The 27,749-nt window shown below is 39.1% G+C and overlaps 1 protein-coding gene and 1 pseudogene across 1 annotated transcript; one reads left to right on the forward strand and one right to left on the reverse strand.

Moving 5' to 3' along the window:
* Positions 1-2,910: 2,910 nt before the first annotated feature.
* Positions 2,911-3,844, reverse strand: LOC148575039 (uncharacterized). Its single transcript, XM_088506024.1, has 3 exons — positions 3,766-3,844; positions 3,408-3,631; positions 2,911-3,228 (listed from the first exon to the last, which is right to left on the reverse strand). Exons 1-3 carry the CDS (start codon positions 3,842-3,844, stop codon positions 2,911-2,913), a joined length of 621 nt encoding a protein of 206 aa, XP_088362150.1.
* A 12,548-nt stretch (positions 3,845-16,392) lies between these two features.
* LOC148575040 (uncharacterized) lies at positions 16,393-27,674 on the forward strand (annotated as a pseudogene).
* Positions 27,675-27,749: the final 75 nt, after the last annotated feature.

Below are 27,749 nucleotides of genomic sequence, written 5' to 3' on the forward strand. Positions count from 1 at the left end.
TTCTTTAAAATTATTATCAAAATTTTTATTTTAATTAGCTCTATCTCATAAAACTATAAAATTTATATTTCTAATTTCTTTTATTAAATTTAATTTATTGACTAATTATTCGCTAATTTTACAAGGTTTACATCCTACCCACCTAATTAAGAATTTTCCCCACAAAATTTAGATTTAGTTACCTGAAAAGAGGTATGGGTAGTCCTTCCGCATATCGGATTTGAGTTCCAAAGTATGTTCTTCGATACCAGCCCGACTCCAAGCTACTTTAACCAATGATACTTCCTTTTCGCGCAATCATTTGATGCTGGTGTCGTCAATCCTAACCGGGATTACTAGAAGTGTCAGCTCTTCTCTTACTTGAACCGATTCCGGTTCCAGAACATGACTTGCATCGGGAGTATACTTCTGAAGCTGCGACACATGAAATACATCGTGCAGGTTCGAAAGATGCAGCGGTAAGGCAATCCTATAGGCTACCGGTCCAATCCTCTTTAGAATTTCAAATGGTCCAATGTACCGGGGATTTAGTTTCATCGTCTTGATTGCTCTACCCACTCCGGTTGTTGGAGTAACTTTCAGAAACACATGCTCTCCTTCCTCAAATTCTAAAAGTTTCTGCCTCTGCTCAGCATAGCTCTTCTAACGGCTTTGAGCGACAAGCATTCGGCTTCGGATTTTCTCTATTTCTTCAGTGGTTTCAGATATCATTTCAGGCCCTAACAAACTTTTCTCCCCAGATTCATACCAGCATAGCGGAGATTGACACTTCCTTCCATACAGAGTCTCATACGGAGCCATTCCTATGCTCGCATGGTAGCTGTTATTATACGCAAACTCCACTAACGGCATATATCAGTCCCAGCTCACCGGCTGGTCTAGAACACAAGCGCTTAGCATATCTTCCAAGGTTTGGATTGTTTGTTCTAATCTCTCGTCGGTTTGAGGGTGATACGCAGTACTTAAACTCAACTGAGTTCCAAATGCTCGCTAAAAAGCCCCCCAGAACCTCTATGTGAATTGAGGATCTCTGTCAGATATAATGGTGGTAGGCACACCATGCTACCTCACGATCTCTTCGATATACAAATGTGTTAGCTCCTCCAATGTATAACTCATTCAAATGGGTAGAAAGTGAGCCGACTTTGTCAGTCAATCCACAATCACCCAAACAACATCGTAACCATCTCGAGTTCTTGGTAATCCTGACTCAAAGTCCATCGCGATGCTATCCCATTTCCATTGTGGAATTTCTAAAGGTTGAAGGGTTCCCGAGGGTTTCTGATGCTCAATTTTGACTTTCTGACAAGTCAGGCACTTAGACACATGCAACGCTACGTCATTTTTCATTCACAGCCACCAAAACATCGCTTTCAGATCTTGGTACATCTTAGTACTTCCCGGGTGGATAGAAAATCTGCTTTTATGCGCCTCCTTTAAGATATCCTACCGCAAGGTTCCAACATCCGGCACATAGATCCTACCCTTGAATCTCCATACTCCGTCATTGTCCCATGATACTCTCCACCGTTTCGCTTGCTCAATTGTCGGCCACGCCTTCTGTAATTCCTTCTCGTCTTGTTGAGTTTTTTCGATCTTGGACTTGAAATCACTTGAAATTTGCAACTGGCTTAGACATAGAGTACCAGACTCCTCTCTAATCCACAATTTTAGACTCTCGAATGCCTTTAGCAGTTCCTCCTTTCGTAGCATCATCCAAGCAGCACATAGGGACTTCTTGCTCAAAGCGTCCGCCACAACATTCGCTTTCCCAGGGTGATAATTTAACTCGAAATCATAGTCCTTTAATAGCTCAATCCACCTCCTCTGACGCATATTCAGTTCTTTCTGCTCAAAAAGGTATTTCAATCTTTTGTGATAGGAGAAAACTTGAAACTTGACACCATAGAGATAGTGCCTCCAAAGCTTTAGAGCAAACACAACGGCAGCAAGCTCTAAGTCGTGAGTTTGGAAATTCATCTCGTGAGGCCTTAACTGTCGTGAGGCGTATGCCACGATATTACGGTGCTACATCAGCACGCACCCCAGACCCTTCAATGAGGCATCACAGTACACCTCAAATGGTTCCTTCAGCTCAGACAACACCAATACAGGAGCAGTGGTCAACTTCTGCTTCAACGCTTGAAAACTCTCCTCGCACTCAGAAGTCCAGACAAATGGCGCGTCCTTCCTAGTCATCTTAGTCAAAGGCAGAGCGAGTTGCAAAAACTCCTTGATGAACCTTCGGTAATAACCCGCTAGATTGAGAAAACTCCTAATCTCCTTTACAGAAGTTGGTCGCCCCCAGTCCATTACCTTCTCAATCTTAGCAGGATCCACCGTAATTCCTTGCTGACTTACCACATGACCAAGAAACTTTACCTCCCTCTTCCAGAACTCACATTTAGATAACTTGGCGTACAATTTTCTCTCTTTCAACATTTGTAGCATAGTCTGCAAGTGATCCGCATGCTCTTCATCAGTCTTAGAATAAATTAGTATCTCATCAATAAAGACAACAACAAATTTATCCAGAAACAGACAGAAATTTCTTTTCATGTAGTCCATGAACACTGCATGAGCATTCGTCAGCCCAAAAGACATTACAGTGTACTCGTAATGACCATAACGAGTTTTGAAGGCAGTCTTAGGGATGCCTTCGTCCCTCACCCTTATCTGGTGATAACCAGATTGCAAGTCAATCTCGGAAAACACTTTGGCTCCCTGTAGTTGGTCCATCAGATCGTCGATCCTTGGTAACACATATTTATTCTTGATGGTGACCTTGTTTAGTTGCCAGTAGTCTACACATAAACGCACACTCCCATCTTTCTTTTTTACTAGTAGCACTGGCGCTCTCCACGGAGAAACACTCGGCCGAATAAAACTTTTACTCATTAGCTCTTCTAACTAAGACTTGAGTTCAATTAACTCTAAAGGCGACATCCAATAAGGAGCAATTGAGATTGGCCCGGCTCCAGGCACCAACTCAATCGCAAACTCGATCTCTCGAGTAGGAGGAAATTCAGGAATGTCTTCCGGAAATACTTCAGGGAATTCACATACAACCGGAATTTTCTCTAAGCTTTGTTCCTCCCCCGACACATTTGTCGCCAATAGAACAACACCCTCGCATTCACACCCACTGCATTTCACAACTACAGAGTTCAGATATAATCCTTCGCCACAACCAGCCCTTCCGACCCTTCCATCATAAAGTGCAACGTCCTTTTAGAACAGTTTAACAACAAGCGGTTCTTAGACAACCAGTCCAATCCCAATATGAGATCAAGACCAATCATTGGCATACAAATCAAGTCATGAACAAAATCATGCTGTTTAACTCGGAATGACACTTGTGGACAACCTAACCTAGTCACAATGGCTTCAGAAGTGGCATTATGTACCTTCAGATCATAACCCAAGACCACAATTTTCAATCCTAGTTCACTCGCCTTGTCAAATGCTATAAATGAATGTATTGCTCCCGAATCAAACAAAGCATTTAAAACTTTACCAGCTACTTCACAGTTACCTCTAATAAATGTCTCAGATCTCTCGGCACATGCTATATAAGTCATGAACACTTTTTCCAGTTGTTGTACTCTACCGGTCTCATACTTCTTCTTCTCTAGACAATTCCAGGCCAGGTGTCTGGGTAGTCCACAAAAGTAACATGCCCCCGATCCTAGTCTGCACGGGACTCCAAGATGATACTTCCCGCACCTCGGACAACTTAAATAAGTCTGTGGCTACTTTCCATACCTTCTTCCTTGATTAGCATTGTTATTCGGCCTTCTGAAGTTGCTTTGACCCTGATTGTACTGTGGAACAAAAACTCCATACTTAAAGTTTCTACACCTCGGTGCAAAGTTCCTTCCTTGAGTCCTCTAAAAGGGCATCCTCTGACTTCCTTTCTCCACTACTACCTTCCTCAGACACTCCTCAACCACCTGGCTTTTCTTTACAAGCTCGGATAATACTCTAATTTCCATCGGCCCAACGGAGCTCAAAATATCACTCTAGAGTCCTCCCTCATACTTTATGCACTTCCATTAAGCAAAATCCTCTGGGACACCTTGATAAATTTGGGAAAACCGGCACAGTTCTTCGAACTTGTTAGTGTACTCAGTAACAGTCATCTGGCCTTGTTTTAATTACAGCAACTCAAGCTCCTTTACGTTTCTGACCGAACTGAGGAAGTACTTCTTGCAAAACTCCGTCCAGAATACCTTTCAAGGTATTACAGCAATATCTGGTTGCAGGATACATCGTATTCCATGCCACCAGTATTGGGTCTCACCCTGTAACTAATAGGTCGCAAACTCGACCTACTATTTCTTGGGAACCTGCTGATCCTGCAGAGCTCATTCCATCTGTGGGGTTTGTGGTCCCCCTGAAGGTCGGAGGGTGCACCATCAGAAAAGATGTGAGCATCATAGGACCCTCTTCACCGTTGCTCCCATTATTCCCATTATTCATTTAATTCCCTAACGCCTCGGCTATCGCTTGCATAGCCGCAGCCATATTTCCTAGGGCAGCCATAAAGTCTACAGGGTTGTTACCTGCCGGTTCAGGACTTGCATTGTCTAATCTACCTCTACCTCACTCACGACCACGTCCACGAGGCACCATCTGGTTCCTATACACACCAAATAAGTGATATCAAGTTGATCATTCTCAATATCGCAAATCTAGTACTTCAAAGTCCCAAATCCATGCTCATGAATGTATATGCCACATATATCAGTTAGATATACTAATAGCACATAGACACATACACAGAGAATGCACATAAGCATAGTCAGTCCATCCCTCAGGCTCTACAGGAACGAACAGCTCTGATACCATAATGTAACACCCTACCACACAGAGCTTTACATTTAAGTCGTAAAACACAGCTGGTGTGGTATTACGACCTCTAAAATAATGTGTGTGTGTGTGTGTGTGTGTGTGTGTGTGTGTGTGTGTGTGTAATAATTGAAAGAACGTAGTATATGAGGAGCCTTAAAGAATAGGTAAAGGGAAAAGCGTAAAATTAAAAGCACAACGCTCAGGAATAAGGATTTTTTGTGTACGAAGAAAGCTAAGGTGCATAAACATATATATGTAAAAAGTGAGAATAGAAGGTCAAGAGTACAAAATAACAAGCTCCTAACTCAGCCTGCGAAGCTAACACTGGCTGGAGAATATTTACATACATATATATGAAACCCATAACCCAAAATATACAAAAGTAACCCTAGTTCTCCATATACCTCTAAGAGGAACAAAAGTAAAGCAAGTTATTAGGAGAGTTCTATACATATGGTCTTATATAAACAGTACACAAAATAATATCCCAAAAGGTCTGCTCCGCTGCAGAAACTCCAGATGCCTAGTGAGGTGCCTCTCGACCTGCATCTGAAAAACACAAATATCCATATGGAATGAGAACAGGGTGTTCTCAGCATGATAAAGGTGCCGCATACATAAGATATAAGGTCTCGGGAAAGCCAGAGGTAATCCTAGAATGCCGACACTCAAATTATAAAGCTTAAAGAAGTAAAGCAGAAACCATAAGTCAGGGTGGTTCTCTAAGGACTTCTAATCCTAACCAAAACCGTACTAAAACCCTCAACTCTTCCGTCTTTCCTCTAATCCTCCAACACCAGTGAACCCACAGAGAAAAACAAGTAGACAATGGCAAACAGAGGTAGAATACAAGTACTGCAGATAGCAAATATAACAATTAACATAGTAAGTTCACTTAGGCATTCCCAATTAATGCACAAGCAAGCAATTCAAACAATATGCATATGATGCATGCCTGTCCTATGAATGATGAGTCTCATATGTCGGTTATCAAGCCAACCTGACAAGTTCGGCTGCTAAACCTTGGACTGTCCCCCATTGCACATCCCGAAGAGTCTATGCATAGGTTTTTCTCATTTATAAAATTTTTTCAATAGGGGTATCCTTCCCGGGAATTTATACATGCACGGTCACCCTTACAACGTAGTGTCAGCAGAGTATTAAGTCTTAACCTGGAGCACGTGGTGGCAAGCCATTGCTCTTTACCCAGGGAAACTCGTATTTCAGATAAAATTGAGTGCATAAGCCACATAAGCATTCATAATCACTCATAGTTATTGCATAACCATTCATTAGAACCATGGCATCACATATACTTCATATTTTCACACTTTTCATACATAACTTATCATTTTTCAAATCTTACTTCATCCCCAAGTTACCACATTTTCCAAGATTTATCTCATTACTAAGCATACCACTAAGATCTAAGGGTTTTACTAAGGGTTAAAAGAGTAAAAATAGAGGTTTAGAGGTTCAAAATTAGGTTTTAAAATATAAAATTTACTTTGTTGAAAACAGGGGCCTACGTACACGTGAGTGCGTATTTTTCCTTGCTCGCGTACGCGAGATGCCCAACCTGAAAGGGTTGGTCGCATCGCATGCAGGTGGTCGCGTACACATGCACCCTGCTCTCGTACGCGAGATGCCAAACCCGAAAGGGTTGGTCGCGTCGCGTGCAGTGGTCGCGTACACATGATATGTAGAGTGGCAAAAATGTTGAATGTTGCAGAATTTCAGTTTTGCACTCCAAACTTCCGACGCGCATAACTCTTTCGTTTTAAAACATTTTTTATCCGTTCTTCAAATAGAATAAACTTCACGGATCCCGTTTTCATATGAAATAAGTGTGAAACAATTTGGGGGTTCGAAAATCGAGTTATGGCTTGCCAAAGTTAGGCCAGAGCTCAGATTTTCACAAAAGTTCATAAACCTCTATTTTCACCAAAATTAAACTCAATATCAACATTCGATACATACAAATAGCACCACAACATACCATTTACAGCACCACAATCCCCACATCCTACCACAATCAACCATACCTCAATTTTACATAATCTCATACATAAATTTCTCAATTAACCAACAAGATCATCAATAATTCATCATATATGCACATTCATTCTTAACACCTTGTCAATCATCATTAAATCATCATTTAGCATTCTATTTCCATCCCCAATATCAAATAACAAATTAATACTTAACCTAATTCAACAATTATCATCAAGGTACTAAGAAATTAACATATTTATGCATTCCCACCTATCCTATGGTCATCTAGCCTAAGTTTTCACAAGATATTATATATTAAATACAAGAAACCGAAACTATACCTTGACCGATTTCCTCGTATAACCCAGAGACACCACCAAATGGCATAAAACTCAGCCCCCAAGGATTCTCAATCTCCAAAATAATAGCACCCAAAGCTCCACCAAGCATCCAACACTCACAACTATGCTCCAATTTACATATATACACACCTAACACATACTATCACATATACATACTCAAAATTCAATACCCAGCACACTTAATCAAGGAATAAACTAGGGTTCAAGGATTCTCACCTTACCTAAGTACCAATGAAGCAAGATTAAGCGTTTCCTTCAAGCTAATCGGATCCTATAACATCAAGGAACAAAATCTCAACACTATATTCATTGAATTTTTGAAAATTTAGGGAAGGAATAACTGAGATTAAAACTGAGACTTTCTTACCCAATTAGACACTGGGATTTGTAGAGCTCGTCACTGCGAATGCGTGGCTGCAAACGATGCGGCGATCGGAGCTTGGAGTGAGAAGATACGGTGATTTGAATCAAAGCCAAGGGTTTTGTTTTTACTCCCCTTGATTTAAGCTTTCTTTAGTATTTTTGCTGAATGGAAGAAGAAGAATCATTCTTCTTTAAGTGTATTGGGCTGAGTGGGTTGGGCCTTGGGCCCAATATGGGCCCGGTTTGCCCAGTTTGGCCCGTCCGGCCCAATCTTAGGCCAAATTCTTTAAAATTAGTGTCAAATTTTATTTTAATTAGCTCTATCTCATAAAATTATATAATTTATATTTATAATTTCTATCTTCAATTTAATTTATTGACTAATTATTTGTTAATTTTTTGGGGTTTACAATTTTTGGATTTTGGCCCAGCGTGGCACTTTGGGAAGTAGCGTAGCACTTGGAAAGTGGCATGGCATGCCTTTGCTTAGAGGAGGTCGAAGGAGTGGCACTTGGGAAGTGGCGTGGCATGCTATCTTCTTGGCCTGCTTGCTGGCTTCTAGAATTTAGCCCAGCGTAGCATGCCACCCTTAATTCTTTTTCTAGCTTGATCAATGGGGTGGCACGCCATGGGTGCGCTACACGCCACCTTCGATTCCCTTTGACGGCGTGGCACTCCATGGGTGGCGTTGAACGCCATCCTCCCTTGCTTGTCTTTCTTTCTCTTTGTTCTTGTTAAAACTCTTTCACCAATCTCCTGCAAAAATACAAAGTACTCAAAGTAACATTGACTAAAACACAAGGAATTTATTGAAAGATCAGTAACATTATTAAGAGAAATGACAAGAAAAACTATTAAAAGATGCTCATGCATCAACTGGAGGCCGATGATTTGGTCAAGGAAGTCTTCGGCGGCAGGAGCTTTGGAAGGATGGTGATTGGCCATGGGAGAGAGCGAGTTGAGTTTCTTTTGGACTCGGGCGAGTTGAGTCCTGAGTTGAATCTAATGAGTTATGAATTCTTTTGTTCTATGACTCACTACACTTCTTTAACTCTGCACATAACTCGATCATTTCATTCTTCTTTCATTCAAAGCAAAACCTCTCCCGATTAAGGTTTGTGCAGTTGGGGACTAATTTGTCATAGTTCATTAAACTTATCTCAGAAATCATTGGGTTATTCATATATTGTGAGTTGTCACTTTATCTTGCTGGCTCAGAAAATATTAACGTTGTTAGTTACAGAGTTGACAGAAAGACTAACATAATTAACCTAAAATATTTTAAAGGCGATTTTGATTAATTTAATCTTTTGAAAGCTAATTTAAACATCATTGGGTTAGTCATATATTGTGGGTTGTCACTTTATCTTGCTGGCTCAGAAAATATTAACATCATTAGTTAAGTTGACGGAAGGACTAACATAATTAACTTAAAATATTTTAAAGGTAATTTTAATTAATTTAATCTTTTGAAAGCTAATTTAAACATCAGATGTTCTTTTAGGGACCATTTTGATCATTTTCTTCTTTTCTTCCTTTTGGTTCTTTATTTTCATTTTGCATTAAAAAAATTAAATAAAGGGATGAAGTAGAAGGAAACTTACAAAACTGAAAGAAGAAGAACGACGTGCTATATATGCATTAGGTTTCATTGAATTCTCTTTCATTAGCAAATATTACTATATGTTCTTGAAGATTGTATTATGATTGGTCCACTTCTCATAAATTTTGTTTTGAGTGGGTTTTGAACTTGGAAACTCCACTTCTTATCAAAAGGTTTTAGCCACTAGATCATACTCAATTTTAATATTTATGTGATTATGATAATTATATTTTCCTGTAATATAAATTTTTCTGCTGTATATTATATTATGCTTAATATATATATAATTTATTGAGGAATAGCCACATTATTTTTTATAATAATTGTGTTTAAAAAATTACATAAATATTAATATGACATATTGGTAATTATTGTGAATGATATAGTGAATTTACCCACATGAATTCATTATGTTATTCACATATAATTAGGTTGAAATAGAAAATATTTTACTTTTTAATTAGCCCACAGGTATTAAGAAGTTGTATCTTATTTTCTAATTTCAACACTTTAGTCAATATAGTGAATATTATGTGTGTTAAAGTCTTTATTCACAGGTGGATTTTAATGACACTATGATTCAGTTATTTTGATATGACTTGCATTGGCATGTATTATTATATGTTTTGAATTTTGATGTGCCTATTTAAAGTGGAGTAATGTTAGCACGATTTATTATTGCAGTAGTAGTGATACCTGAAAATGTATCTGAAATTCATTTGTTAAGTGATGACAACTAATAAAGAGTGAAAAGATAAAATTTTCTTTCATTTATGGTGTGCAAACTTTGACTATACTCTTCGTATGGAAGAGCCTCTGGCACCTACTGATGCTAGCACTCTAACCGAGGTAGCATTATACAAAGGGTGGGAGAAATCCAACTGTTTAAGTATGATGTTCATTAAGTCTCCTATCTCAGCTAGTATCCATGGTTCAATTTTTTATTGCGAGAATGTCGAGGATTATATGAAGGCTATTGATGACCAGTTTGAGTCTTCTAGTAAGGCACTTGCAAGCATCTGGCACAATTGTCATCCATGAGTCTTACCGGCATACGGGATGTGCGTGAGTACATCATGATGTTGAGAGACATAGCAGCATAACTGAAGTAGATTTCTGACTCATTTCTAGTGCATCTTATTCTGAATTTCTTTCCTACCCAGTACAAACCATTTAAATTTTCTTACAACACACATAAAAAAAATGATCTATTAATGAATTACTAGTGATGTGTATGCAAAAGGAAGGAATGCTAGTTCAGAACTTGGTGAAAGTGCACTGCTGGTGACAAATGAGGGTGATAAGAAGCAAGCTCATAAGAAAAAAAAGAAAGGGTATTGCTGATAGACGGATAAATACCGGTCAAGAATTACCAAAAGTATTTTTCCAAATTAACGTTGCAAGTATAGTCTTGACCGACAAGATTTTCACTATCGAATTTAAAATGTGTCACAAGTGAAATAAATAATCGGGAGTAAAATCTCGAGTCGTTTTCCTAGGAGTTGACACAAAATGCAAATTATTGGTTGTGATTTTCCTGGAAATTTTTAAGGTTGAGAACAAGAGAAATAAATAACAAGAAATTAAAGCAATGAATAATTAGCAAGACTTGTAAAATAATCAATATAAAAAGTCTTGGTTAGGGGTGAGAATTGAAAATTCTATCCTTATTGTCTTTCCCAAGTGTGATGGTAAAAGCTTATTGCTCTCACTTAGTTATCCTCTAACAAGTAGAGGAAAGTCAAGTGAAACAATTAACCTTAGCTCACAAGTCCTGGTTACTTCATAGGGAAGAACTAGAGTTGGTGAGTCTCAAGCTAATTGGCAATTTCCAATTACAGATTAATACTTGGGTGTAACAATTCAAGTGGCTCGAATTATCAACCCCCAACCAAGCAAGAAAATCTACTCCATGATATTGGAAGACATTTTCTCAAACACTTGGTGGGCGAAAATAAAAGATATGATAAATATGACAAAATAATTCAATCCAAATTACCACTAACAATAATCAATCATAACAAAATAAGCAATAATAATAGATATGGAAATAACTCAATGCATTAATAAAATCCAAAGGTAACAAGATCCAAACATGAATTAAAAATAATCAAATAGAAAAATAGAAAAGAGGAATAAAGGGATTAGAGAAGAAAAACTATAAGGAAAATGACTCCAAATGAAGGTGAATACAGCTTCTCTCCAGATCCAATTGCAAGTAAACTAAGAAAAACCAAAAACCCTAGAGATAAGTGGGAGTTTCTCTCACTAGAAATTGAAAATCCAAAAACTAAGCTAAAGTGTGAAGTATCTTCAGTCTTAGCTCCATCCCAGCCTCTAGTCTGTATTTTCGGGCTTGAAACTGGGTCCAAATTAGCCCAGAAATTGCCCCCAGCAAGTTCTGTTAATTGCAGCACGTGACGCTCATCACGCGTACGCGTCAGCCACGCGTACGCATCAGTGGGCTCTGTAAAAAGTCACGCGTACGCATCAGTCATGCGTACACGTCAGTGAAAAATGGCTTGATCAGGCATACACGTCAGCCATGTGCGCACATCGCCTCCAGTTTCTCAAATCTTCAAATTCTTGTGTTCCTTCCACTTTAGCATGCTTCCTCTTCATCTTCTATGCCATTCCTGCTCTATGAATCCTGTAATCACTTAACGCACATATCACGGCATCGAATAGTAATAACAGAGGATTAAAATTAGCGGTTTAAAGGCTTGGGAAGCATGTTTTCAATCATAGCACAAAATTTAGGAAGGAAACTTAAAAACATGTAATTTACATGAATAAGTGTGGGAGTAGTTGGCAAAACCCACTCAATTCAGTCCAAAATATATCATAAAATAGTGGTGTATCAATTGCATCCCATCTTTAAAGAAAGAAAGTACACGGTGTTTCTTTTGCAAACACAAAGGATGCATGAAGAAGGAATGCCCAAAGTTTAAGTCTTGACTTGAGAAGAAAGATACTAACCTTTGTGATCTTATTCCTTCAGTATGTTTTGAATCTAATTTTGTTCAAATATGCCATGATACTTGGTAGATTAATTCTGGTGCTGAAATTCATATTTCAAATACCATGCAGGCACTACAAGAAAAACGTTGAGTACTGTCGGATTTAGCATCACAGAGTAATGGTGGTTTTACTGTCGGATTTACCGGTGATAATGGCGTCGAAATCATAAGATTAAGTAATTACTGGGGTATTTACGTTTGTGATGGTATATTCACTGGTAATATTTGGAGGAAAACAAAAATAAATTGGCGCATCCTTTCGGGGTCGAATTTACCATCGAAAAAATCCGACGGTAAACCAACTTAGTGAAACGATGCATTTTAGTGAGACGCAATAGTTTACCATCGGATTTTTCTGATGGTAACTAGGCCGTAAATTCAAAGCGCAAACTTTTTTCCCTTTCATTAAAATTTGTCTCTCTCTCACTCATCTGTTTCTTCCATTCTCCCCATCACCACCATCTTCCACCGCCGAAACCACCACCATCACAACCCCTTCTCCGTCGCTGCCAACCCACTGCTTCTCTTCCCCTTTGGTCAGACCCTAGACCTTGCCAACAGCCACCCACCATCACCACCACCACCTCTGTTCCTTCCTCTTTGTCACCACTGGCAACCACAGAGCCACTACGACGTCGCCCCCTTTCCTTCTTCTTCCCCTTTCTCTTGTTCTTCCTCTGGCCGAACCACCCTCACTGTCTCAAAGACCACCCAAGATCCATCCTTTGCCTCCCCTCGAGCTCACTATCGCTGTGGCTAGTGATGAGCGGATAATTTATACGCTTTTTGGCACTGTTTTTACATAGTTTTTAGTATGTTTTAGTTAGTTTTTACTATGTTTTTATTAGTATTTATGCAAAATTTATATTTCTGGACTTTACTATGAGTTTGTATGTTTTTCTGTAATTTCAGGTATTTTCTGGCTGAAATTGAGGGACCTGAGCAAAAATCTGATTTAGAGGCTGAAAAAGGACTACAGATGCTGTTGGATTCTGACCTCCCTGCACTCGAAATGAATTTTCTAGAGCTACAGAGACCCAATTGGCACGCTCTCAATTGCATTGGAAAGTAGACATCCTGGACTTTCCAGTAATATATAATATTCCATACTTTGCCCGAGCTGAGATCACACAAACTAGCGTTTAACGCCAAATTTCTACCCTATTCTGGCGTTAAACGCCAGAACTAGCATAAAAGTTGGAGTTAAATGCCCAAACTGGCACAAAAGCTGGAGTTAAATGCCAGGAGCAGCCTATGCACGTGAAAGCTTCAATGCTCAGCCAAAACACACACTAAGTGGGCCCCGAAAGTGGATTTCTGCAAGTTCTATCTTAGTTTACTCATTTTCTGTAAACCTAGGTCACTAGTTGAGTATAAAAACTACTTTTAGAGACTTACTATGTATCTCGTGACATTTCACATCTGAATTTTGTATCTTCTACGGCATGAGTCTCTAAACTCCATGGTTGGGGGTGAGGAGCTCTGCTGTGTCTCAATGGATTAAGCAATTACTAATATTTCTCATTCAATCACGCTTGTTTCTATTCTAAGATATTCATTCGTACTTCAACATGAAAAATGTGATGATCCATGACACTCATTACCATTCTCAACCTACGAACGCGTGCTTGACAACCACTTCCGTTCTACCTTAGATTGAATGTATATCTCTTGGGTTTCTGGTTCACGAGTTTGACTGCCTCTCCTGACAACAGAGCATTTGAATCCGTGAGATCAGAGTCTTCGTGGTATAAGCTAGAATCAATTGGCAGCATTCCTGAGATCCGGAAAGTCTAAACCTTGTCTGTGGTATTCTGAGTAGGATCCGGGAAGGGATGACTGTGACGAACTTCAAACTCATGAATGCTGGGCGCAGTGACAGTGTGCAAAAGGATCAATGGATCCTATTCCTATATTAGTGAGAACCGACAGATGATTAGCCATGTACATGGACCCTTTTCACTGAGAGGACGGCTGGTAGCCATTGACAACAGCGATCCACCAACATACAGCTTGCCATGGAAGGAGATCTATGTGCGTGAAGAAGAAGACAGTAGGAAAGCAGAAATTCAGAAGACAGAGCATCTCCAAAACCTCAACCTGCTCTCCATTACTGCATAACAAGTATTATTTAATCCATGTTCTTTTACTCATTCCAATTAAAACTAAGAATTATTATTGATATCCTGACTAAGAGTTACAAGATAACCATAGCTTGCTTCAAGCCGACAATCTCCGTGGGATCGACCCTTACTCACGTGATGTATTACTTGGACGACCCAGTGCACTTGCTGGTTAGTTGTGCGGAATTGCAAAAGTGTGATTGTGATTTCGTGCACTAAGTTTTTGGCACCGTTGTCGGGGATTGTTCGAGTTTGGACAACTGACGGTTTATTTTGTTGCTTAGATTAGGAAAAATTTTTCTTTTTGATTTAGAGTCTTCTATTATTGTTTTTGGTTAAAATTTTAAAATCCTTATTTTATTTTTCTAAATTAATTTCGAAAATTTTTTTTACCAATAACTTCATAATTTAGTCTTTTGTTTGAGTTTAGTTTCATATTCTAAGTTTGGTGTCAATTGCATGATTTTATATTTCTTTCATTTTTTTTCGAATTATCAGTGCTCAAAATATAAAAATTTTCAAGTTTGGTGTCCTTTATGTTTCTGTTTTCTTAAAAATTCTCAAAAGTTGCTCTTAGTGTTCATTTTTGATATTCAAAGCTTCCTTGTTTGTTTTCTTTGTTTTGATCTAAAAACTTTAAGTTTGGTGTCATTTTTCCTGTTTTTCTTTTTCTTCATTAAATTCAAAAATATTTTTTCTCTTTATTTTAATTGATTTTCGAATTCTACCTTTAAAAATTCAAATTTTTATTTTAAAACTTCTTATTTGATTTTATCTTAGTTTTGGAATTTCAAAATTCAAATCTTTTTCAAAAATCATATCCAAGGTTTTTCAAATTTTCTTAATTAATCAATTATTCTAGTTTTCGAAACTTTTATTTTATTTTCCATTTATTTTATTCTATTTTATTCGGTTGCTTTTAATTAAATAAAATAAAATAAATAAAAATATAATTCATTTGAAATTCATATCAATTCCCTTTTCTCCATCATGGACATAAGTGGAAATGAACAGTCCAGAAGGACTCTGGGGTCATATGCTAACCCCATTACCGCTGCATACGGGAGTAGTATCTGTATACCTCCTATCAAAGCAAGCAGTTTTGAGCTATTCCTCAGGTCATTGTCATGGTGCAGCAAAATTGTCAGTATTCCAGTCTTCCACAGGAAGAACCTACTGAGTTTCTGGCGCAGTTCTTGCAATTTGCTGACACAGTGCGTGACAAGGAGGTAGATCAGGATGTATACAGATTATTACTATTTCCATTTGCTGTAAAAGATCAAGCTAAGAGATGGTTAAATAACCAACCCACAGCAAGCATAAGAACATGGAAACAGTTATAAGACAAATTCCTGAATCAATATTTCCCTCCAAAAAGGATGACACAGCTAAGACTGGACATCCAAGGCTTTGAACAAGAGGATGATGAATCCCTTTATAACACCTGGGAGAGGTACAGAGGGATGCTAAGGAAATGCCCCTCTGAAATGTTTTTAGAGTGGGTGCAGTTAGACATCTTCTACTACGGGCTTACAAAAAAAGCTCAGATATCTCTAGACCACTCAGCTGGTGGATCTATACAAATGAGAAAGACTATTGAAGAGGCTCAAGAGCTTATCGATACAGTTGTTAGAAATCAGCACCAGTACATAAGTAGTGAGTCCTCCATGAAAGAAGAAGCTAAGGTAGTATCAACTGACTTTAGTCCTCAGGAACAAGTTGCTGAACTCAATCAACAACTATCTTCTATAACAAAACAGTTAGCAGAATTTAAGGAGATGCTAAAAGAAACCAAAAATGCTAACAAGGATATGGAATCACAATTGAATCAGATAAAACAGCAGTTATCAAAACAGATAATAGAAGAGTGCCAAGCAGTTCAATTAAGAAGTGGAAAAACATTAAATACCTAAACTCAAAGCAGCAGAAAGCCAAGAAAAGAACAGCTGACAGAGGATGAGCAACCTGCTACCCAAAATTCCCCTGAGGACAGTAAGAGCCCAGAGAGGAATAACTCTGGCATTCAAATGCCAGAAAAGGGTAAAAAACTGGCGTTAAACGCCCAGTCCATGTCCAGTTCTGGCGTTCAAACGCCAGAAAGGGGAGGGAATCTAGCATTAAACGCCCATCCAACCCCCAAGCCTAGCGTTCAAATGCCAATGAGGGATCAGACACCTACAAGTGCTGATGGTAACCCCTCTAAGAAGGCTTCTCCAACCACCTCTGTAGGGAATGAACCTGCAACAACTAAGGTTGAAGAATACAAAGCCAAGATGCCTTATCCTCAGAAACTCCGCCAAGCAGAACAGGATAAACAATTTGCCCGTTTTGCAGACTATCTCAGGACTCTTGAAATCAAGATTCCGTTTGCAGAGGCACTTGAGCAAATACCCTCTTATGCTAAGTTCATGAAAGAGATCTTAAGTCATAAGAAGGATTGGAGGGAAACTAAAAAAGTCTTCCTCACTAAAGAGTGCAGTGCGGTCATTTTAAAAAGCTTACCAGAAAAGCTTAAGGATCCTGGGAGCTTTATGATACCATGCACATTAGAGGGTACTTGTACCAAGATAGCTCTATGTGATCTTGGGGCAAGTATCAATCTAATCCCTGCATCCACTATCAGAAAGCTTGGCTTGACTGAAGAGGTCAAACCAACCCGGATCTGTCTTCAACTTGCTGATGGCTCCATTAAATATCCATCAGGCATAATTGAGGATATGATTGTCACAGTTGGACCATTTACCTTTCCCACTGACTTTTTAGTGCTGGAAATAGAGGAGCACAAGAGTGCAACTCTCATTCTAGGAAGACCTTTCCTAGCAACTGGACGAACCCTCATTGATGTCCAAAAAGGGGAAGTGACCTTGAGAGTCAATGAGGATGAGTTTAGGCTGAATGTTGTTGAGGCAATAAAGCATCCAGACACATCAAAAGACTGTATGAGTGTTGATATTATTGACTCCCTGATAGAGGAGATCAACATGGATGAGAGTCTCGAATCAGAGCTAGAAGGCATCTTTAAAGATGTTCAGCCTGATCTGGAGGAATCAGAGGATATAAAAGAACCTCTGAAAATTCCTTAGGAAGAGGAGAAACCTCCTAAACCCGAGCTCAAACCACTACCACCATCCCTGAAATATGCATTTCTGGGAGAAGGTGACACTTTTCCAGTGATCATAAGCTCTGCTTTAAATCCACAAGAAGAGAAAGCACTACTTCAAATGCTAAGGACACACAAGACAGCTCTTGGGTGGCCCATAAGTGATCTTAAGGGCATCAGCCCAGCAAGATGCATGCACAAGTTCCTATTGGAGGACGATGCTAAGCCAGTGGTTCAACCACAGAGGCGGCTAAATCCAGCCATGAAGGAGGTGGTGTAGAAAGAGGTCACCAAGTTACTGGAGGCTAAGATTATTTATCCTATTTCTGATAACCCCTGGGTGAGCCCTGTCCAAGTTGTCCCCAAGAAGGGAGGCATGACAGTGGTTCATAATAAAAAGAATGAACTAGTTCCTACAAGAACAGTTACAGGGTGGCGTATGTGTATTGACTACAGAAGGCTCAATACAGCCACCAGGAAGGATCACTTTCCTTTACCATTCATAGACCAGATGCTAGAGAGACTAACAGGTCATGAATATTACTGATTTTTGGATGGCTATTCAGGTTACAACCAAATTGCAGTAGATCCTCAGGACCAAGAGAAAACAGCATTCACATGTCCTTCTGGAGTATTTGCCTACAGAAGGATGCCTTTTGGTCTGTGCAATGCACCTGCAACCTTTCAGAGGTGCATGCTATCTTTCTTCTCTGATATGGTAGAGAAATTTCTGGAAGTCTTCATGGATGACTTCTCAGTATTTGGAGACTCATTCAGCTCCTGCCTTGACTATCTAGCACTTGTTCTAAAAAGGTGCCAAGAGACCAACCTAGTTTTAAACTGGGAAAAATGTCACTTTATGGTGACTGAAGGAATTGTCCTTGGGCATAAAATTTCAAACAAGGGAATAGAGGTGGATCAAGCTAAAGTAGAGGTAATTGAAAAATTACCACCACCTACTAATGTTAAGGCAATCAGAAGCTTTCCGGGACATGCAGGATTCTATAGGAGGTTTATAAGGGATTTTTCAAAAATTGCAAAACCTCTGAGCAATCTGCTAGCTGCTGACACGCCATTTGTATTTGACACAGAGTGTCTGCAGGCGTTTGAAACTCTGAAAGCTAAGCTGGTCACAGCACCAGTTATTTCTCCACCAGACTGGAAATTACCATTCGAACTAATGTGTGATGCTAGTGACCATGCCATTGGTGCAGTATTGGGACAGAGGCATAACAAGCTTCTGCATGTCATTTATTATGCTAGCCGTGTTTTAAATGATGCACAAAAAAATTACACAACCACAGAAAAAGAGCTGCTTACAGTGGTTTATGCCATTGACAAGTTTAGATCATACTTAGTAGGATCAAAAGTGATTGTGTACACTGACCATACTGCTCTTAAATATCTACTTACAAAGCAGGATTCAAAACCCATGCTCATAAGATGGGTGTTGCTTCTGCAAGAGTTTGATATAGAAATAAGAGACAAAAAAGGGACAGAGAACCAAATGGCTGATCATCTGTCCCGAATAGAACCAGTAGAATGGGCGTCCTCACCCTCTATTGAGATCTCTGAAATCTTTCCGGATGAGCAACTATTTGCCATTCAGGAAACACCATGGTTTGCAGACATTGCAAACTATAAAGCTGTAAGATTCATACCCAAAAAGTACAGCAGGCAGCAAATAAAGAAATTAATTTCTGATGCAAAGTATTACTTATGGGATGAACCATATCTCTTTAAGAGATGTGCAGACGCAATAATCCATAGATGTGTGCCCAAGGAAGAGGCACAGAAGATCTTATGGCATTGCCATGGATCACAATATGGAGGCCATTTCGGAGGTGAGTGAACAGCCACCAAGGTTCTCCAATGTGGCTTCTACTGGCCTACTCTCTATAGAGACTCCCGAGAGTTTGTACGTAACTGTGACAGCTGCCAGAGAGCTGGTAATCTGCCTCATGGTTACGCCATGCCTCAACAAGGGATCTTGGAGATTGAGTTGTTTGATGTATGGGGTATTGACTTCATGGGGCCTTTCCCACCATCTTACTCAAACACGTATATTCTGGTGGCAGTAGACTATGTATCTAAATAGGTAGAGGCAATTGCAACACCCACTAATGATACTAAGACAGTGCTGAAGTTCCTCCAAAAACATATCTTCAGCAGGTTTGGTGTCCCTAGAGCACTAATCAGTGATGGGGGCACTCATTTCTGTAGTAAACAGCTTTACTCTGCTATGGTCCAATATGGAATTAGCCACAAGATAGTAACTCCATATCATCCACAGAAAAATGGGCAGGCTGAAGTCTCTAATAGAGAACTAAAAATAATCCTGGAACAGACTGTAATTGCTCGTAGAAGGGATTGGGCAAAAAGCTTGGACGATGCTATGTGGGCATACAGAACAACGTTCAAGACTCCTATAGGAACCTCTCCATACCAGCTTGTGTATGGCAAGGCCTATCATCTGCCTGTGAAACTGGAGAATAAGGCCTACTGGGCAACCAGGTTCCTAAACCTAGATGCTAAGTTAGCTGGAGAGAAGAGATTACTCCAGTTTAAGTGAGCTAGAGGAATTCAAACTCAATGCTTTCGAAAATGCAAAAATTTACAAGGAGAAAGCAAAAAGGTGGCATGATAAAAAAAAACTGTCATCCAGAGTCTTTGAACTAGGACAGAAGGTTCTGCTGTTTAACTCTAGGCTCAGATTATTCCCTGGGAAATTAAAATCCGTGGAGGGGACCATATGTGATTACAAGTGTGTCACCATATGGATATGTAGAGCTTTAGGATATTGACTCTTATAAAAAGTTCATTGTTAATGGACAGATAGTCAAGCATTATCTTGAAGGCAATGTTTAGCAAGAATGCTCAAAGCTGAGACTAGATTAAAGCTCAGTAAGGTCCAGCTAAAGACAATAAAGAAGCACTTGCTGGGAGGTAACCCAGCCATTAGCAAAGTTTATTTATTATTCAAATAATAATTATAGGAGTTTGATATAAACTATCTTCAATGTTAATTATCAATTGTAGGAGTTCACAAAGTTACAGAAGAATTCAGAGCATAAAGCAGAGAAAAGGAGCTCACTGGCACAAAAATGCCAGTAAGGGGTATTGTGCCCATTCTGGCGTTTAACGCCAGAATTACAGCATCCTGGGCATTTAGAAAAACGACCAGTGATAAAGGCTATCTGGCATTTAACGCCAGCCAAGGTACTTGGCTGGGCGTTAAACACCCAAAAAAAAGCAACAAATGGGCGTTAAACGCCAGAATGGGTGCCATTTTGGGCGTCTAACGCCAGGAATGTGGAGGGGAGGAAGTTTTGTTTCCAACTCAATTTTTTTCAAATTTTCATGGTTCCATCCAAAATTTCTTGCATAAACACGTTACAAATTATCATCTTTCAATTTCAATTTAAAAAAAAAAACAACAAAACAAATTAAAACGAAATTCTTCTTTAATCCTAAAAATCTTTCTCAAATCTTCTTCAACTCCTTTTCAAATCTTTTTCAAAACTCTTCTATTTTCTCAATCCTTTTTCAACTCATCATACTATCTTTTCAAATTCAGATTTATCTTTTTCAAATATCTCATATCTTTTCATTTTTAAAATTTTATCTTTTTCATATCATATTTATCTTTTACAAATCATATCTTCTATCATATCTTTTTCAAAATTTTCGAACCCACCCCCTCCCTTATAGATTCACATTCGGCCTCCCCCTCTCCTCCATAACTCGAATTTGACTCTCCTTCTATTCCTCTCCTTTCTTTTCTTTTGCTTGAGGACAAGCAAATCTCTAAGTTTGGTGTGTTTTTCATGATCACTGAGCTAAGCTTCACTAAGATCATGGCTCCTAAGGGAAAACAAACCACTTCAAGAGGCAAGAAAGAGAACACTCCAAAATCACTTTGGAATCAGGAGAGATTCTTAACCAAAAAACATGCAAACCATTACCACAAAATAATGGGCCTAATGTCAGTGATCCCGGAAGTTAAATTCGATCTGAAAGAAGACGAATATCTGGAGATCCAAGAGCAGATTCGAAACAGGGGCTGGGAAATTCTAGCTAATCCTGAAACAAAGGTGGGTAGAAACATGGTTCAGGAATTCTACTCAAATATGTGGCAAACAGATAAGCAAAGAATAACTGGAACCGCCTTCTATACCTTTCGAACCATGGTCAAAGAGAAGATTATTTACTTTTCCCTGGACAAAATAAGAGAGGTCTACAAGCTGCCTCAACTACAAGATGATCCAGAATCCTTTAATAGGAGAATGGTGAGATTAGATAAGCGCTTGGACCAAGTTCTAGAGGACATATGCATCCCTAGAACCAAGTGGATAACCAACACAAAGGGCGTCCCAAATCAACTCAAGAGAGGAGATCTCAAACCAGTTGCTAGGGGCTGGCTGGACTTCATTGGGCATTCTATACTGCCCACCAGCAACCGCTCTGAAGTCAATGTCAAAAAAGCAGTGATGATCCACTGCATTATGCTGGAAAATGAAGTGGAGATTCATCATCTGATTTCTTGTGAGCTTTACACAATTGCAAACAAGAACTCTACTGACGCCAAATTGGCTTACCCAAGCCTAATCTCTCTGTTATGTAAAGATGCTGGGGTAAAGATGGGAGTGGATGAGTATATCTCAGTCGAGCACCCAATCACCAAAAAGTCAATGGAAGGACAACAAGTGCAAGATAACTCCATCAAAAGAAGGGCATAAGAGTTCCTCCCAGAAATCCCTCAGATTGACTACTGGACCTGCCTAGAAGCATCTATCACCAAGATGCAAGAAGCTATGGATCAACTGAAAGAAGAACAGCAAATTCAAAATAACATGCTCTGTAAACTGCTGAAGGAACAAGAGAAGCAAGGGCGTGAGCTACAAGAGCTGAAGCGCCAGAAGCTGTCTCTTGAAGGACCAGACACCCCACAGATTGAAGGAGCATCCACTTCTCAAAATCAAGGTTATTGAGTCCTAACTCTATGATAACTTTTGTCATTAGAGATCTATTTTAAGAGTCATTTATTTTTATGTTTTTAATTTTCTGTCTTCTATTATTATTGGTCTACTTTTATGTTTATTTTAAGTCTTATTTTTATTTCATGATTAATAAAATTTAGAGTCTATGCCTTAAAGCTATGAATGTCCTATGAATCCTTCACCTTTCTTAAATGAAAAAAATGTTTTTAATTACAAAAGAACAAGAAGTACATGATTTTAAACTATATCTTGAAATTAGTTTAATTATTTTGATGTGGTGACAATACCTTTTGTTTTCTGAATGAATGCTTGAACAGTGCATATTTTTGAATTTGTTGTTTATGAATGTTAAAAATTGTTGGATCTTGAAAGAATAATGAAAAAGGAGAAATGTTATTGATAATCTGAAAAATCATAAAATTGATTCTTGAAGCAAGAAAAAGCAGTGAACTCAAAAAAAAAAAAGAGAGAAAAAGCAAAGCAAGCAGAAAAAGCCAATAGCCCTTTAAACCAAAAGGCAAGGGTAAAGAGGATCCAAGGCTTTGAGCATTAATGGATAGAAGGGCCCACAGGAATAAAATCTTGGCCTAAGCGGCTAAACCAAGCTGTCCCTAACCATGTACTTGTGGCGTGAAGGTGTCAAGTGAAAAATTTGAGACTGAGCGGTTAAAGTCGTAGTCCAAAGCAAAAAGAGTGTGCTTAAGAACTCTGGACACCTCTAACTGGGGATTGTAGCAAAGCTAAGTCACAATCTGAAAAGGTTCACCCAGTTATGTGTCTGTGGCATTTATGTATCCGGTAGTAATACTGGAAAATAAAGTGCTTAGGGTCACGGCCAAGACTCATAAAGTAACTGTGTTCAAGAATCAACATACTTAACTAAGATAATCAATAGCACTATCTGAATTCTGAGTTCCTACAGATGCCAATCATTCTGAGCTTCAAAGGCTAAAGTGAGATGCCAAAACTGTTCAGAAGCAAAAAGCTACTAGTCCCGCTCATCTAATTGGAACTAAGTTTCATTGATATTTTGGAATTTATAGTATATTTTCTTCTTTTTATCCTATTTGATTTTCAGTTGCTTGGGGACAAGCAGCAATTTAAGTTTGGTGTTATGATGAGCGGATAATTTATACGCTTTTTGGCACTGTTTTTACATAGTTTTTAGTATGTTTTAGCTAGTTTTTACTATGTTTTTATTAGTATTTATGAAAAATTCACATTTCTGGACTTTACTATGAGTTTGTGTATTTTTCTATAATTTCAGGTATTTTCTGGCTGAAATTGAGGGACCTGAACAAAAATCTGATTTAGAGGCTGAAAAAGGACTGCAGATGATGTTGGATTCTGACCTCCCTGCACTCGAAATGGATTTTCTGGAGCTACGGAAGCCTAATTGGTGCGCTGTCAATTGCGTTGGAAAGTAGACATCCTGGGCTTTTCAGTAATATATAATAATTCATACTTTGCTCGAGCTGAGATCACGCAAACTGGTGTTTAACGCCAAGTTTCTACCCTATTCTGGCGTTAAACACCAGAACTGGCATAAAAATTGGAGTTAAACGCCCAAACTGGCACAAAAGTTGGAGTTAAATGCCAGGAGCAGCCAATACACGTGAAAGCTTCAATGCTCAGCCCAAACACACACAAAGTGAGCCCCGCAAGTGGATTTCTGCAAGTTCTATCTTAGTTTACTCATTTTCTGTAAACCTAGGTCACTAGTTGAGTATAAAAACTACTTTTAGAGACTTAATATGTATCTCGTGACATTTCACATCTGAATTTTGTATCTTCTACGGCATGAGTCTCTAAACTCCATGGTTGGGGGTGAGGAGCTCTGCTGTGTCTCAATAGATTAATGCAATTACTACTATTTTTCATTCAATCATGCTTGTTTCTATTCTAAGATATTCAATCGTACTTCAACATGACGAATGTGATGATCCGTGACACTCATCACCATTCTCAACCTATGAACGCATGCCTGACAACCACTTCCGTTCTACCTTAGATTGAATGTATATCTCTTGGGTTCCTAGTTCACGAGTTTGACTGTCTCTCCTGACAACAGAGCATTTGAATCTGTGAGATCAGAGTCTTCGTGGTATAAGCTAGAATCAATTGGTAGCATTCCTGAGATCCGGAAAGTCTAAACCTTGTCTATGGTATTCCGAGTAGGATCCGAGAAGGGATGACTGTGACGAACTTCAAACTCATGAATGCTGGGCACATTGACAGTGTGCAAAAGGATCAATGGATCCTATTCCTACATTAGTGAGAACCGACAGATGATTAGCCATGTACATGGACCCTTTTCACTGAGAGGACGGCTGGTAGCCATTGACAACGGTGATCCACCAACATACAGCTTGCCATGAAAGGAGACCTGCGTGCGTGAAGAAGAAGACAGTAGGAAAGCAGAAATTCATAATACAGAGCATCTCCAAAACCTCAACCTGTTCTCCATTACTGCATAACAAGTATTATTTAATCCATGTTCTTTTACTCATTCTAATTAAAATTGAGAATTATTATTGATATCCTGACTAAGAGTTACAAGATAACCATAGCTTGCTTCAAGCCGACAATCTCCGTGGGATCGACCCTTACTCACGTGAGGTATTACTTGGACGACTCAGTGCACTTGCTGGTTAGTTATGCAGAATTGCAAAAGTGTGATTGTGATTTCGTGCACTAGCTAGCTCCCTCCTTCTTCCCTCCTTCTCACTCTTGGCCACTCTAGCTCGACCCCTGTCTCTCTCATTTTGCTCACCATTCTAGGTGTTCGCTCAAATTGCTAATTCATATTCTATTTTAGTTAGAATTATTATTGGTTTAGGTTTTAGTTAATTAGTATTATGCTTTAGGTTTTAGTTGTTAGTGGATTTTAGGTGGTTAGGATATGGTAGATTAGGTTATTAGGGTTTTAAATTGTTGAAAAGTGTTTAGATTATTGAACTGAATTGCTAAATATTATTGCTGTTGTTGTTTGAACTGTCTTAATTATGTTAATTCACTGTGTTACGGCTGGTTTTGCTGAGATTTGATTGCCAAATTATTTGGATTATACTTGGTTGTTGCTGGTTTTGAATTATTTGTTGCTGTTATTGATCGTAGATTTGAAATTGGTGCTATCAATTGATATTTGATCTTGATTTTGCATGATTGAGGCATTTATTTAATAGTACAAGATTAATTAAGTTGGTCCTTTTTAACCCAGTTGTATCAACTTTGTATGTTGAACTTAATCTTGTGGTATTAGTTATAAGAATTACATTAGTATTATTATAATTTATTATTGATTTGTTGTTCTAAATTTCTGTTAGTTGGTATGCTCTTTGCAGACATGATGGCATGTAGAGGTGTCGCGGATTAGCCTACCGGTCGTGGTTGTGGTAGAGCGAGGGTTTCTTGTGGTAATCTTGGAAATTCTGGATCCTCTCCCGCTACTCCGACTACTCCAGTGACGTCACAGGTTGCGGGTTTATCGGACCAACAGTTCATCATGGCCCCTAACCTTAACTATGTCTCTCTGTACTCAGCAGCATATTGTCTCCACGATGCCGTTTCCAGTGACAGACACTGCGGCCCCAGAATCCTCTCTCGGAAGTGAGCCAGTTGATGCTCCTCCACCACCTCCCATCGTATGGTTGACGATTTAGCCTGATGGTGGAATGGGATAGGTATCACTTTAAGTCTTCTATATGCTGAAAGTGTCTGACTATTGATTCTAGTTTAGTGGATTTAGGGTTGTAGGTTTGAACTGCTAAAAGTGTTTGATATATCGTGATTAGTGATTCTTGATAGCTGATTCTAGTTTTAGTGGATTTAGGATTGTATGTTTGGATTGATAAAAGTGTTTCATATTTTTTTATTATTGAATTGCCGAAATTGTCTGATTATTAATTCTAGTTTAGTGGATTTAGTGGATTTATGGATATTACTTCTTGATTATTGCTTGTTGTTCATTGATTATTGATATTTGGTGCTATTTAAGTTAATTGTTTATGGATAGAGTTTGTGGTGCATTCCAGTTATAGATGAAACTCTTCCGACATGATGGATAGGAGATGACCAATGCCATCAAGCTATAAGAAGATCCCCTCTAGGCCAGAGAGTTATAAGAAGATCTCCTTTGAGACCAGAGAGAAATGGTTTTAGAAGTGGGCGGTAACTAATTTTTTTTAGTTTCAAACCTTCTTAACTAGTTTATATCTTCTATTTTGATTAACTACTTTTAAAGTTTCTTTGTGCAGTTAAAATTTATCTGGGACACTGAGCACGATGCCTTCATCAGAAAGATATACGACCATCAAATGGGTTAGCGACTACAATAGATGTTGGAGCATATTCATGAGGGGTGGGACCACCTTACGACCTGGCTCTGCCTGAAAATCAATAAGGCTCTATAAGTTCACTAGGAGACCGACGACGAGTTCAGGCATCAGCGTCTCACAAACAGAGTTAACAAGGCATCGGCCAGGTTGTCCAAGTACACCGGTTGCTCAGCGACCTTCATAAAGACTAAGACTATGCTGGTATGTAGCTTCTTTAATTTTGTTATTAACTTAGTTATATTCTTTGACATATCATTACTATACATCCTAATCATATTGTTTCAATGCAACATGTGTAGTCGAAGTCGTTGGATCGCGATGCAACATTGGCGAAGACATTCAAGTACATCCACACTTTGAAGGAGAACAAAGAGAGATTTGCTTATCAGCGGTCTCAGGATCATTATGTGAGTAAACATCTAATCTTGTGATATAAAATTAAAGATTAAGTCTATAGCTGTCTTACTAATTATAATAACATCTATTACACAGAAGTTCTACACGCAGAGACTAGAGGAAGCGACTCAGCAATCTCAACAAAGTGGGGAGGGTGTCAATGGCTCTGCTACTTTAGTTGTCAATCCCAGTACAAGAACTGCGTATACAGGCTAGGGTCGTTCTTTGCCAACAGCCTCTGCACCTCCACGTTGAAGCCATCATCTGTCTCTGTAACCAGTCAAGTCGTCGACCCCAAGGAAGGCATTGATTTGAGGCTGCAGGTGCAGGAGCTCACCTGCATCCTTCACGAGCAAGCTCAGAAGCTGACTGGATATCGGGAGAGGTACCAGAAGATCCTCACACGCGTGATGGACATGGATGACCTCAGTTTAGAGTGGAGGGAGCAGTTGGAGCTGCTTCAGCAGATGGAGGCAGGCTCAGATGGAGGTGTACCAGGCTCAAATACGCGCCGCTAGCATCACCCTGCTGGTGGCTACAGTCCTGCTGGTGGCAGACAAACATCGCCGCCTTCTGCGCCACCTCAGTAGGAC

The sequence above is a fragment of the Arachis ipaensis genome, chromosome B2, assembly GCF_059453495.1.
Source record: "Arachis ipaensis isolate K30076 ecotype BB chromosome B2, ASM5945349v1, whole genome shotgun sequence".
In the NCBI taxonomy this organism is placed as follows: domain Eukaryota; kingdom Viridiplantae; phylum Streptophyta; class Magnoliopsida; order Fabales; family Fabaceae; genus Arachis; species Arachis ipaensis.